The sequence below is a fragment of the Manis javanica genome, chromosome 15 (assembly GCF_040802235.1).
Source record: "Manis javanica isolate MJ-LG chromosome 15, MJ_LKY, whole genome shotgun sequence".
Lineage (NCBI taxonomy): Eukaryota > Metazoa > Chordata > Mammalia > Pholidota > Manidae > Manis > Manis javanica.
Genome location: NC_133170.1, coordinates 67,050,229 through 67,063,333, shown reverse-complemented (window position 1 = coordinate 67,063,333; position 13,105 = coordinate 67,050,229). Strand labels below are relative to the sequence as shown.

At 59.4% G+C, this 13,105-nt stretch overlaps 2 protein-coding genes across 24 annotated transcripts in view; one reads left to right on the top strand and one right to left on the bottom strand.

Moving 5' to 3' along the window:
- The first annotated feature begins 541 nt into the window (after window positions 1–541).
- ARL6IP4 (ARF like GTPase 6 interacting protein 4) lies at window positions 542–2,994 on the top strand. 2 transcript variants are annotated; one of them, XM_017678155.3, is made up of 6 exons: window positions 542–804; window positions 1,143–1,313; window positions 1,762–2,046; window positions 2,130–2,247; window positions 2,564–2,633; window positions 2,714–2,994. In XM_017678155.3, exons 2-6 carry the CDS (start codon window positions 1,154–1,156, stop codon window positions 2,768–2,770), a joined length of 690 nt encoding a protein of 229 aa, XP_017533644.1. In that variant the 5' UTR covers window positions 542–804; window positions 1,143–1,153; the 3' UTR covers window positions 2,771–2,994. The 2 variants fall into 2 exon arrangements, with proteins under 2 accessions (XP_017533644.1, XP_073078669.1); XM_073222568.1 differs by lacking the exon at window positions 542–804 and adding an exon at window positions 853–982.
- Window positions 2,995–3,607: 613 nt separating this feature from the next.
- The window catches only part of PITPNM2 (phosphatidylinositol transfer protein membrane associated 2), a 129,877-nt gene continuing 120,379 nt past the window's right edge, over window positions 3,608–13,105 (bottom strand). For 7 of the 22 annotated variants that reach the window (XM_037014221.2, XM_037014217.2, XM_017677967.3 and 4 more), the window contains exons 15-26: window positions 12,405–12,608; window positions 11,808–11,957; window positions 10,580–10,744; window positions 9,839–10,000; window positions 8,845–8,993; window positions 8,410–8,559; window positions 7,971–8,087; window positions 7,710–7,858; window positions 7,461–7,610; window positions 6,859–7,042; window positions 6,651–6,779; window positions 3,608–6,560 (exon numbers count right to left, since the gene is read on the bottom strand). In XM_037014221.2, the coding sequence (XP_036870116.1) occupies window positions 6,237–6,560; window positions 6,651–6,779; window positions 6,859–7,042; window positions 7,461–7,610; window positions 7,710–7,858; window positions 7,971–8,087; window positions 8,410–8,559; window positions 8,845–8,993; window positions 9,839–10,000; window positions 10,580–10,744; window positions 11,808–11,957; window positions 12,405–12,608 (2,033 nt within the window). In that variant the 3' untranslated portion in view covers window positions 3,608–6,236. Of the gene's footprint in view, window positions 6,561–6,650; window positions 6,780–6,858; window positions 7,043–7,460; window positions 7,611–7,709; window positions 7,859–7,970; window positions 8,088–8,409; window positions 8,560–8,844; window positions 8,994–9,838; window positions 10,001–10,579; window positions 10,745–11,807; window positions 11,958–12,404; window positions 12,609–13,105 lie in introns of those variants that run through there. The other 15 variants (XR_005060225.2, XM_037014219.2, XM_037014220.2 and 12 more) reach the window with 15 other exon arrangements.

The window sequence follows — 13,105 nt, the reverse complement described above, 5'->3', positions numbered from 1 at the left end:
ACCAGGGAGTTCCATATTGAAATCTTGAATTCTGGTTTCCCTGGGAAGGTGAGAAGATCTGGAAACACCAGGCTGCATTCCACATTGTAGAAATCAGCGGGAGTAGAGTTTCAATTGCCCACTCTAGACAGGCCTGTGGTGCATTTACTCACAGGGGTCCCTCCCTCATTGGTTGCCAAGATCTCTCTCTGGCCTCTTATGGGAATTTGAGTTTGCGACCTCTGTATTAACGGTATGGGGACGGAGGAAAAGACCAAGGCGTCGCAGCCGTGGGGGTCACGACCTGATGGAGTGGACAGATCATAACCCAGAAGCGGCGCACAGTCGGGTCGCCTTCTAACCTGCGGCCTCAGAGAGCCTGGGGGTACTGCGGGCGCGCCCACAGGCCAGTCTGAGTAGGGGGAATAGCTGCAAAAAGTCTGGGAGTGCGGGGAAGGGCGCCAGGCTGGGGCACGTCTCTCGGCGGGAGCTGCGGGCACAGGCACGGCCTCGCACCGGTCCAAAGGCGGAAGCCTGCATCCTCCGCTGGCCCCTTAGGAAGGTGGACTCGCCAGATTTGGTTTCTTGGGCTGCCTCTCAGACGGTACCTGGTGCTTCAGGACTAAAGGCTACAACGCCTCGCTTCCAGCCGGACATCCTCTCTGAACACCGTCCCGGGCCGGAAGTCACCTCGCCACCGCTTCCTCACGCGAACGCGTGGTGCGAGGCGGGAGGTCTGGCCCGACGGGCGACTAAAAAGGGAACGGAACAGCCGCGAGGACCTTCTTTAAGGCGGCGAGGCAGCAGAGAGAGCGGGGGTGGAGGGTAGGAGCCCCCAGGAAGGGATTCAGAACTCACCTGACAGCTTAGGACCCCGGGCATTCCTAGGGGGCGCCTGGATGGCGTGCGCAGGCGTGGAACGTCCGGGCTGGGGCGGGCCCTTAAAGGGGCAGCAACTCAGGATCCCGGAGTCGGTGGAGAACTTTAGGCCCCACGGGTGGGGGTGGGTGAGAATCGTGCGATTGTCGCGAACCCCTCTTACCCTGTTCTGGGAGGTGATGGGTACTGGGCCCTCTAGTACCATGCCCCGAGTACAGCCGCCCTTGGAGCTCAGGCGGGTCGGCCCTGAGAACCGCAGGTTGAGCGTGTCTCCCTCTCTCCAGCCGGCGGAGCTATGGCTCACATCGGCTCTCGCAAGCGATCAAGGAGTCGCAGCCGGTCCCGGGGACGATGCTTAGGAAAGAGAAAGAGGAGCAGTAAGGATGCCCCGAGGAGCTGCTCAGCTTCCACATCCCAGGGCCGGAAGGCCAGCACCACCTCCTCCGGGGCAGAGGGTGAGGAGCAATGACAATGGGAAGGGGGTGCAAGAACTTCATAGAGGAGCTGCAGGCAGCTGGTCAGGCCTTTGGGAACTGTGGGGAAACCGCAGTGAACTATAGAAGGCTGCGCAAGGTAGAACCTGGATATCTGGATTGAAAGACCCGCAGAATCCAGGCTGGGCTGGCCTGTTATATATGGATTGAAGGGAGCACTTTATCATCCTCTCTGTGCAGCTGGATCTGAGATGTGGGCGCTGGCTGCCCTGCTCCTAGGCTGACAGTGACTGCGTAGAACCCAGACGGTGCCTCTCAGAGGGTGCTGATCCCTGCTCTGGAAAGCCCTGCCAGGGGGGGGGTCGCCCCTCTGTAGTCCACCTGAGCCTGCCACAGGCCAGAGTAGGGAGATAAAGGTTTACTTCATCCCCTCCTGGCCCTCCAGCCTCACCTTCTCCCTGCATCACAGAGAGAAGCAAGCACAAGGCCCGGAGGAGACCACGATCCAGCTCCTCCTCCTCTTCTTCCAGTTCTTCTAGCTCTTCTTCCTCCTCCTCCTCCTCCTCTTCCTCCAGCGATGGCCGGAAGAAGCGGGGGAAGCAGAAGGACAAAAAGAGGAAGAAAAAGAAGAAGAAGAAGAAGAAGCTGAAGAAGAAAGGCAAGGAAAAGGCAAAGGTGCAGCAGGCTGAGGCTCTGCCTGGACCTTCACTGGACCAGTGGCACAGATCAGCCCAGGAGGAAGAGGATGGCCCAGGTACTGTGCAGCCTGGTGCGTAAGCCTGGGAGGGTCTCCTTCCTGAGGCCCAGCCACTACCTCCCTGCCATCTCCCCTTCCAGTGTTGACGGATGAACAGAAGTCCCGCATCCAGGCCATGAAGCCCATGACCAAGGAGGAGTGGGATGCCCGGCAGAGTGTCATCCGCAAGGTGGTGGACCCGGAGACAGGACGCACCAGGTGGGGCATGCTGCACAAAACCTAGCCCCACATGCTGTGCACTCTGGAAGGAGGGCCAGTGGCTATTGTTCTGAAGAGGCCAAGACAGGGAGAAAAGGGGTACTTGATAGGATTTCTCAGGCTATTCCTCACCATTGCCCAGAACAAGGAATGCAGGGGCTGGAAGGGCCTTGAGGAGGGTCCCAAGGATGGGAGAGAGGGAGGGGTGGGAGCACCCGGGCTTTGCCTGCTCTAGGTGGTACGGGCCTGAGGCCTGGCAGTCCTCTGCTGGTGCTTCTGGAATCAGAGGCTCTGCCTTCTCTCCCCTCCTCCCCAGGCTCATTAAGGGAGATGGCGAGATCTTAGAGGAAATTGTCACCAAGGAACGACACAGAGAGATCAACAAGGTTGGTTGTCGCCCCTTTGCCTGGGATCCACCCCCATTTCTGTTTGTGATGTGTCCCTTCCCGTGTGCTTTCTTCCCCAGCAAGCCACCCGAGGGGATGGCCTGACCTTCCAGATGCGAGCTGGGCTGCGGCCCTGAGGGCCTTGCTAGCCAAGGCCTAAAGACAGTGGTGGTGGCACAGTTGCAGGCTGGCATAGGGTGGGCAGCAGGAAACCTGACCAGCGCTGTTTGCCTGCTCTCCTGTGGACTGGCCCCTAGTTGAGCTTTCTCTAAGACCCAGGTGGTGGACAGGGTCACTGGCCTAATCAGTTGCCTCATCTCCTCAGTCTAACTTCCCAAATATTAAATGTTTCCTGGTTGGAGACTGCTTCTGTTCTGTTGCTTTTTGTGCTGAGGGGAAGGGGAGGGTGCTCCTCAACTTCCAGAGGAAAAAAGAAGGGCTCCAGGAACTTTGGGGAAAAGCTGGCATGTGCCCTGGTGATCATGAGCACAGGCTACACCAGCCACCTTTGTCCTACTCATCCTCAGATCAGCCTGCCTGGACCAGACCCCGACCCCAAACCCAGAGACTTGGCTTTTTAAGCCAATTCCCTCAGGCTTGGAGGGAGACTGCTTCCCTTGCTGTGTTTACTCTGCGGATGACAATGGTTGAGAATCCTGGTGCTGGAGCCAAGTGGGTTGGGTACCAGCTTACTAGCTGTGTCCTCTGTGAAGCAGAGAGGCTGACAGCCGCTGCCTCATTGGGGAGCTGTAAGGATGAACTGAGTTCATACCTGGGAAGGGGCTAGAAGGAGGCTGAGCAGAGGGTAAGGCCTGTGTGAGTGTGTCAGTATTACTGTGAGTGTAGCTGGTGGTGTTTACTAGGAAGATGGCCTCTCCCACCACACCTTTAGCTCCAGGTCAGGTTGTGCCCCATCCCAGGCCCCCACCACCACCTGATGCTCTGGTTGCCCGTGCAGTAAAGAGACCCAGAAGGAAGCCTTCCTGCTTCTTTAATTGGTGTAACAGACAATGACACTGTATACAGAGCACACTCAGGCCCAATGGTGCAGGGACAGCAAGAGGGGGCAGGGCGAGTCAGGACACTGCTCACATGTGGCCCAGACAGACGGACAGGAGGGCGTGGAGACGTGAAGACTGTGATATGGTTGATGAGCAGGCAGGCAGCTCAGACTGAGCTGGGAAAGGGGAATGGGGTTTCTGCTAAATCCCTCATTAGAAATCAAAGAGAAGGCAGGTAGTTGGATCTGGAGGTGGTGGGCTGAGGCTCACGCCTGGGGTGTGGGGGTGGGAGTGGGACTAAGGCTTCTACTCTAACAGGCCTGGGTTGGGGTGGCAGTCAGCAAGGCCTGCCTCACCCTTTGGTTAAAGACTGGTCAGGCCTGAGCCCTGTAGCTCAGCACCCAACACTGTAAACATTTTTGGTATTTTTAAAGGACTCTGTCCTCCCTCCCTCTCTTAGTTTATGAAAACTGGTGCTTCCTTAAGAGGAGAATGTGCCAAAAAGAATCTTAGAGGAGGCAGGAAGCAGACCTGGATATGGAAGAGACGTCAGTGGGTGGGTGGGTGGGTTGCCCGTCTCACCATCTATGGCTGAGGGCCACTGGGAGAGGCCCAGGGGACTATTGCTGTTGTCCTTGGCATGGCTGGCGGCTGGGCAGGCAGGTGGGGAGCACAGAGCCGTTGGGGAGCCACCCGCTGAGAGAGGCCGAGCCCACTGCCCTCGCGGCCTTCCCGAGCCAGGAGGCCTCCCGGGCTTTATTGCAGGCAGGTCCAAGACTCTTCCAGGTGCTTCTCTGGATGGCTGGTCACCGAGGTGGTAGGCAAGACAGGGTGAGATGGGACCAATAGAGAAGGAGGCACTGGCCACGGGCCCCTCACTGGGGCTGTGATTGTCAGGCCGAGCAACTTCCCGCTGGGGAGCAGAGGGGGTCAGATATTGCACTTTCACTGCAACAGTTACATTAAAACTTGGTCCATAAAATAATCATTGCTTTATACATAACAAAAAGCTACATCTTAAATATGAATAAACCCTGAAGGTCCTATCCCTCCAGACATTTTTTCTCTGCACAAAATAAATAGCTTTCAGTCTGTATAGACCCATGTTTGCAGAACATTTACACGACCCTTTGGCTGTACATATCTACACATGAGAAAATGTTAACATCAACCTGTGTGCCTCCCTATCCCAGCCCATAAGGCCCTGAGGCCATATCCAGGTTGGCAGCAGCTTCTCAGAGGCAGAGCCTGGTTGCTGGACAGTTGGCTGAGGCTAGAGAGGCTCCCCAGTCTTGGAGAGGGTAGAAGAGCAGCAGAGGGGCTGGCCTGGAGCTGAGTGCCACAGCTGAGACCACGGTCAGTTCTGGGGAGGGAGGGCTGATGCTCAGACCCAGCATGCAGGACAGCACGGTCCTTACCAGGTGGGAAATGAAGTCATGGCTGCCTGCCCACACGCTAAGGAAGGGAGTTGTGGCTTCTTGGATTCAGCATCTAAACGGAACTGGCATTAAAAAAACCTAAATGTGCACCCCACTCACCCCAGAGTAGAAATTCAGTGGAATTAACAGGGATCAGGTGAGGCAGGGGGCATGGCTCCGGGACCCAGAACCAGGCTGGACTCCATCACAGTGCTGGGTGTTTTCATGTGGAGGGGCTGCACTTCATACTGAAAGAGTTAAGAAAAGGAAGCAGCCAGGGATTGCTCATTAAAAAAACCTCATAGAAATCAGACTGGAGAAGTAGAAAGGTGTAGAAACATGGGAAGGCCGAGGCATGGGGCCTTGACTGGTGGCAGGCGAGGAGCAGAAGAGGAGGCCAGGCTTTTCCAGGCCAGAGGCAGGGCTTCTCGGGAGACAGCTCTGGCCTTCATCAGCCTTGTCATCTAGGCTGTGTCCAGTGCCAGAGGTGACACCAGGCCCAAGGCCCTACTGGGATCCAGGAGGGTTGGGTGGCCTGGTGGGCAGGGGTCCGAGGCTGCCGCAGCACTGTCAGGCCAGGCAGAGCTGCAGAAATCAAGATAGGCCTTTCCTGCCCACACAAAGGTTTGCCGCCCTGGAGCCTTATATGTGGCAACAGGTCCTGGATCAGCCAAATGAACTGTCATGCATGCCATCGAGTCTCTAGCCACAGGAGATGGGAATGGGTCTCCACTCTCAAAAATCAGTGCAAAAACCAGTGAGGCTAAACAGTTGAGTAACTCGAGTTAACAAAAAGCAGGCTGTCCCTCCGTTGGAGCTGCTACCAAAGGGGAGGGGACTGGGAGTCAGGGTGAGTTAGTGGATTGGAGGTGGGCCTGGAGCCAGGCCTAGCATCAGGATGCTGGGCAGTCAATGTAGGGCGGATGTCTGGAGTGCCTTCTCGGCCAGTCCACATGCAGAGTCCTGGTCCCTCCGTCATCCCAGCACATGACAAGCTGGAACCCCTCGGACCCTAAGACATGAGGCAGGGCTTGGAGGGCTGTGTGGCATGGCCCAGTGTCCTCTGTTGGGCCCTAGGACAAGTTCACTCCCAGCTGACTGTGTGTGCCCAGGCCAGGCCTCCTGGCGGGGCTGGCCATCCTGGCCTAGCACCATGGAGACCACAGCGGCTCACTAACAGTGCCCTACTTAGGACCTGTGGCTGCCCCCGGCTCAAGCCGGCCGGCTGTGGTACGGCCCCAGCAGCTGGCTGCCATGCTCATGCTGCGTTGTCCCCACTGCTCGCCATCTGCTTGGCTCTGCGCCCGCTCATGCCGGTGGCTGGGCCCGCTGGGCTGGGCCGAGATGGTGCGGAGCAGGTGGTTCCGGGAGCGCAGGAAGTCGCCCTGGCCAGGCAGGCCAAAGCTGCCTTTTCGCAGTGCCATGCGTGTGGCCGTGTTGCGGGCTGGCCGTGCCCGGTGGTTATACTTGAGCTGGGCCAGGTGGGCCGCATAGCCGTCCGTGATGAACTGCAGGGGAGGGGCAGAGGGAGGCCAGCTGTCACAGGGTGGGCTCCCAGGTTGCCTGCCTGTGCTGCCCGCCCCGGTTTGCCCACGCACCTGACACTGCTGCTGCAGTTTCTTGGTGGGCCGGCCCACAATGTAGATCTGCATGGGGGACAGACTGATGGAGCTGTAGACCGCCACGTCCTTGGTGGAGCCATAGGCTGCGTGCACGCGCAAGTGCAGCTGTGGGTGAGACTGGCATGGGTATAGGCATGGCCCTCCTGCTCCCATCCCACCCCGGTCCCTGTCCCCCATGACGCACCTCAGAGATGAGTAGCTTCAGGAAGTTGGCTTTGTGCCGGAGCGGGTCGTGCACCAGGCCATCACAGAAGGACACCACGCCATGGGGGAAGTTGTGCTGGGCCAGCCATGCCACCACCCGCTGCTTCTGCATGTCAGGCCGGCCCGTCACATAGATGATGAGGTAGCCCAGGTCCTGCCAGTGCCTGGGGGTGAGGGGCAGGCCTAGGTGTCCCACAGCCACCCCACCCCATCCTCCCTCCTGGGCCTCCCTGTCTCCTTGCCCAGCCCATCCCCTCTTGGGTCATTGAAAAGTGCGTATCTCATCAGCCTCCAACAGTAATAGTAGCAACCACAATGACAACCCATGGCCTAGGTCACACGGTTTCCAGAGATGCCTCTGAAGCAGGTGTGACTGGTCTTGTTAGCAGCCCCATTTCCCAGATGAGGGAACTGAGGCATCAACATCAAGGGGCCACACAGCTGGTGAGTGGCTGGGCTGACTCCTCAAGCCCCAGGGTTGCTGCCGAATATCCCCTGCTCTGGCACCCAAGGCCCTCTCCTGCCCGGCCTCCAGGAGCCTCCTGATGCTGAGCTGCCCACTGTGCCCCATGGACCACTCACCGCACCACATCCACGGCCCCAGCCCGCACTTTGGGGTCACTGCCCATGATGGACACGCTGGCAGCAAAGGAGCCATCGATACTGAAGACCACAAACTCCGTGCCCTTGGGCAGCACGGTGATGTAGCTGTCAGCAAATGTGTGGTCTCCCCTGGGGGGGGGAGGGGCAGCTCATCAGAACCCACCTGAGCCCTCCCTCCTGCCCCAGAGGCAGTGGCCCCGGGCCTGCTCACTGCTCAGAGCTGCATACCTGACTACCATCTTGACGGGGTAGACACCCACGCCCAGGCGGTGAGTCTCAGGGATGGTGTAGGAGACACGCCCACTGCTGTTGGTCACCAGTGTGTCCAGGTGCAGCCACTCCCCCGAGGGCGGCTGCGCCATGATGTGCACATCCACCTGGGAGCCCGGGCAGGCTGGTCATGAGCTGGCCATCCCCTGGCCTTCCCATTCCCACTCCCCAGCCAGAGGGAGGTGAGGCAGGGGCCCTGTAGTTTCCCCGGGTCCTTACCTTCTCCCCAGTCAGGGTGACCATGTCCAGGGGCCCGTACATGAACCGGCCTGTTAGAACCTGTGGGCCATCCTCATTGGCAACTGAGTCATTGATGCGGTGGTTGGCCGTCACATTCTGGGGGAGAAAAGACAAGGCTGAGTCAGGGTGGGGGATAGAGGGGCATCTGGGGTCCCCTGGGCTCAGCTCAAGCCTCTCATGGCCCTGAGTGAGCATGGCCTTAAAGCCAGTTAGCCAGGTTCAAGTCCAGCTCAGTTGCTCCGGCCTGGGGGTGCACTTGCCCGCCTGTAAATGGGGTAAGAGCTCCAACCTCGCAGACTGTGAAGTTTAAGTAAGACAGCGCACTTCTCTGCTACTCAGTTTCCTCATCTGTGATGGGGTCCTCTTGTGACTCAACAGGACAGATGCCAAGGGGCCTGGGCACTCAGAGGACCCTCACCCGCAGCTTCACATGGGTCCTTCTGCGCTGCCACTTCTCTCTTGGCTTGGAAGGGGTGAACACCGAGACCTCCTTACCGTCCAGCTCTAAGATGCTGGAATTGTCATGCCTCATGACCTGGAGGGGGACACAAGCAGGCCATGGGGCCTCCTGTTCTAGGAGGAAGAGACAAGCAGCCTAAGGAGCTGGAAAAAGGAACCTGTGAGGGTTTGGGGGACACTATTCCACCCTCCTACTCTGTCCCACAAATGTGCAAATATGCTCACCCCCTCCCCAAGGGTCCCTTCATCTTGCTTGCTCTGTGGTCTAATGGGGGTCAGAAGGTAGGGTCCCCCACCATCTTCCTCATCTATAAAATGGGACCATGTCAGTGGCGGTGTCACTCAAGGCCCTCCCGTGAGGCCCAGTGTGCCTGGCAGTGGGACCCTGGGGCACCTGTCTCAGCAGGAAGGAGACCACATCTGTTGACTCCCAGTAGCTGGCATGGAAGAGGTGGGGCAGGGCCACGGTGGGGAAGGCTGTCAGGGCATCAGGGCAGTACAGGGCGTAGTCAATCCGCTTCTGGCCCCACCACTTTGCAGCAACTGCCAAGAGGAGGGGCTGTGACTGGACTGGACCCGGGATGGTCACCTGACCCCTCAGGCCTGGTTCAGCCCAAAGATGAGACCCTCCTCTGACCAGGGAAAAGGGCTGCAGCCAAAGCAAGTCTTCTTCCAGGCTGGGCAACAGAGGGGAGCAAGGATGCCAGGACAGCATGCAAGCAGCTGGCATGCCCGAGGGGGTGAGTGTGCAGTCCGCCAGGAGCACGTGGAGTCGGGGCAGAGGGACAAGCCCCGTTTGGAGGCTGGACTCACTGTCCCAGATCCTCCCTCCGATGCTGACAACTCCTCCCTGGACCCCATTGCTGCCCTCTTTGGGCCTCTCCTCCCTGTCTGCCCTGCAGGCTTCCAGCCTGCGGAAGGCTTTGCACAGGGGGAGCTACAATCCCTGAGCCCCAAGGGTGCGGTCCGGCCTCAAGTCAGAGGGCGCCGGTGTGAATCCCAGCTCACGCCTGGGGCTGGGGGATGGCCCTAGTTCCAGGTAAAGCTTACAGAGTGCCTCCTTGGTGGCTGCCCTCAGGAGCTCTCAGTAAGTGCTGCCTGGCCGTGGCTTAGTCTTGCAGTTGGCCTGTGGCCTGCCAGACAGGCCATCCTTTGGGCCTCGCTGTACCTATTTCAGCTCTGTGGGGTCCTCCCTCTGCCCAGCCAACTCCAACCACTCCTGCCTCTTCCCCGGATGTGAATGCCCCCAACCCAAGCCTCTAGCTCCCTGGTTAGGCCTCAGCAGGGCCCTGGTGGGCAAGGCCTGGCAGTGAAATGTGCCTGGAAACTGAGTGATCCCAGTTAAAGGAGGACAGTGTGTGTGGGCAGAGGTATGCGATGCCCGGTACCTTCTCGGATGTCCAAGTCGGGGAGGTGGGGGGCCCTCTCCAGGCTGGGGCTCACCCGCCTGGCCTGTGAGCAGGGGCCCAGGGTGGTGGGGGGTGGGGAGGGCAGGGCGAGCAGGGACAGGCGCCTGATGCTGGGGGTGTAGCTGAGCGACACTGGGTCCTCTGAGAAGCAAGAACAGGGAAGGGGTCAGCCACACTGGGGCTACCATGCTGCCACCACAGGCCAGGAAGGACACTGGGAAGAGTGCCAGGCCCTCTTGATCCTCCTCGGAGGAGGGCACCCATACCAGCCTTAGCCCCAGGGCCCCCACTCTGACAGGCAGCCTGAAAACTGGTCAAGGATGGTGGGGGGCAGCCAGCTCTGGGGAGTGAGAGGGGATGACCTGGACTCTGCTTCTAGATGCTGAGAAACTTCTAAGATGGGCAGGAGCCAAGTAGTGAAGGAGGCCATGGAGAGGCGGCAGGAAGACTGGGCAGTGTGGCCGCAGTGAGACCTCGCCTTCCTGGCTCCCCTTGGCCCCCTGGAGCCTGTCCAGCTCTGGCCACCTGTACCGTCTGGACTTGGCCCTTTCTCTCCAGAGTCCTTTTAAGTCGCCCTGCTCTCTATCCCCAGATGCCAGTAGTGCCCTCCCCGGCTGTCTCCAGACTCTGCCAGCTGTCTCCTGGGGGCACAGTGGCCTAGCTGAGACCAGCTGTGACAAGGCATACCCCCCGGCTGTGGTCCAGCACTGCCGCACTCACTTTGGGCAATGCCGGATGCTGTGTAGCTCTCAGCCATGCCCGACACCTGGCTGGCGATGCTGATCTCACTGGCTCGGCGGAAACCTCGGGTGGTCGGGGCTGTGCTGGGCGAGGAGGGGGCTGCGTGCTCTTGAAAGACTGTGTTGTGGGTCTGGAGTGCATCAGCTACAGGTAGACAGAGACCCAGGGGTAAGGAAGGCCCTACCCAGCCTGGTCCCCGGCCCCGAGCAGTGGGTGGGAGGGCCCAGTGTGCGCCTGGGTTGGCGCAGGCTGTGCCAGGCACTGCTGACACCTCTAGCTGCAGATGAGCAGTGGCATCTGAGCACAGCTGGCAGTGAGAACAGGCCCAAGCATGCCAGGGCCTGCCTGCTTGGGGCCGAGAGGGCAGGGTGCAGGGCTGAGGCAGGAGAAGGGAGGGCAGGGCAGGTGTGCACAAGTAGGCCGACATAGACAGAGGGCAGGGAGGCAAGAAGGCCATGCCCTGTCCCCCATGCCCTCCCTCAGCCACCCTCTGTGCCCAACACATGTCTCCTGACCTAGTCCAGCCTTCTTAGCCTGACCCACAGACCACAGTGGCTAGCTTTGAGGGGTGCTAATAATAAGGGCCTGGGGTGGCTTGCTCGGGGTGCCTGACGCTGAGGATAGAGAGAGAGGCAATGCCCCCTGTGCCATTCCTCACACAGGCCACATGGAACCAGCCCCAAATGGGTGTCTCCCAAAGGCAGGAGCTCAGGGCTTGAGCGAGGTCCACCTGGGCCCAGGTTGAGGGCAGCACAGAGCAGGGAGAATGGGGCTTGGCTAGAGGACCCCTGTCTACAGTAGCTGCAGGAGGTGCCTAGACCTCTCAGAGCCCCTGAGAATCCAACCCTCTCTGAGAGCAAAGGCTTTTCCTGAGGGAGCAGGTGTGTCCCAGGGGGCCTGGCTGTCCCCACCAGCCTCACAAATGGGGGACAGAGCTCTTGGACTGACACCTGTGCTGGGTCACCCTGGGACAGCCCCTCCGCCCTCTGGGCCTCTTAGCCCCACTGGCTTGTGCCCCCTCCTGGCTCTGCCCCAGTGTGCAGAGGGGAGGCACCAAGGCCTGCCTCTCAGGGCCCATCCTGCCGGGTCCCTCTGCTCCTCGCCATCACAGTCCCACAAAGTCTGAGCGGCCCGGGAGGGCATGCCGTCTGAGGACCAGCCGTCAGCCAGTGAAGCAGACACCACCACAGGCAGGGGGAGTACACACACTCAGCACGGCCTGGGCTCGGGCGAGGCCCATCTTGCCAGGTGAGCGCGGGCACCAAGATACTGGTTTCCAGGAAGCCATCCCCGGGCGGGAGAGGGGCCAGGGGGCCACCCTCCAGGACCAGCTCGGGGTTTCTCTGCACGGTCTCAACTGGAGGCAGACGGGGAGAGAACAGAAAGGACAAGAACAGACACTCATGTGGGCTGTGCGGACACACTCCAACACAGACACTCAGGGCTCATCAAGGACCGGATGTGACAGGACGTGACGGGACGTGGGGACACACGTGGGAGGTGGGATAGGGAGTTGGGGGTTACTGAGAACAGACGATGGGCAGCCTCACACATGCAGGCCTGCGCAGCACCCCCCAACCTTTGTCCCAACTCGGCGGGCCGCCACACCCTTGGGGCGCAGCTTTGCCGGCCAGGCAACTGGAGGGCATGGGGTGAAACCCTGATGTGGCGCCGTGGGGTCACTGATACCTTGCTGGGATCCACAAGACTGATGAGCCTGCACCTGCCTAGGGACCCAGCTCCTGAGCCACGTGGCACTGGAGTGCCAGCTCCCACCCTCTGGGGCAGCTGGCTGGGGGCTCACCCAGCAGCGTAGAGCAGCCGTCCCCCAGCGGGTAGCGCTGGTAGCGCGGGATGCTGAAAGGCGGCAGGGTGTGGAATCGCCGCTCCAGCAGTGGCTCCAGGCGTGATGCCGATGGGTCCGCAGGGTGGAAGAGGTTGTAGACTTGCTGGCAGGCAGGCCGCAGCTGGAAAACTGCGGGGCGAGGGGCTGCTGCAGAACCTGGAGCTAGCGCCACCCGAGGAGGAAGCACCCAGAACAGGCTTGGCAAGGGTTGAGGGGGCTCGGGGGGCTCAGATAAGGAAAAACCCTAAAGCATGTCTCTTATCAATTTGGGATCTGTTTGGCCCACTGTCAATTAACTACAGTTTTGTTTTTGATTTTGAAAAAGTTAAAATGACCATGGTAAAAAACATTTAAGTACAGAAGAGTATATGATAAGAGATGTAAAGGGAGGCTGAAAGTCCTGAGGCTGGAGCCTCACGGGCACCTTCTGGGGCCTGGCGGTGGGGCTGCCCACCTGGGCTCTGGGATGCAGCTGCTAGTCCAGCTCCTCCATAGGTCTTAGGAAGACCATGTGACTGTAAGTACAAACCACCAGTAGCATATATCCCACTTTTAAGAACACACACAAATAGGAACAAATGCTATCCTATATGAATTGTGCTTTTTTGTTTCATTTAACACAAAAATGTTGGAGGCCTTCATATCAGCACTTAGTCCCA

Coding starts and splice junctions, on each gene's coding strand:
- ARL6IP4 (XM_017678155.3), top strand. CDS start 1,154: ATGGCTCACATCGGCTCTCGCAAGCGATCAAGGAGTCGCAGCCGGTCC. Junction 1,314..1,761: donor CACCTCCTCCGGGGCAGAGG/GTGAGGAGCAAT, acceptor CCTGCATCACAG/AGAGAAGCAAGCACAAGGCC. Junction 2,248..2,563: donor CCGGAGACAGGACGCACCAG/GTGGGGCATGCT, acceptor CCTCCTCCCCAG/GCTCATTAAGGGAGATGGCG.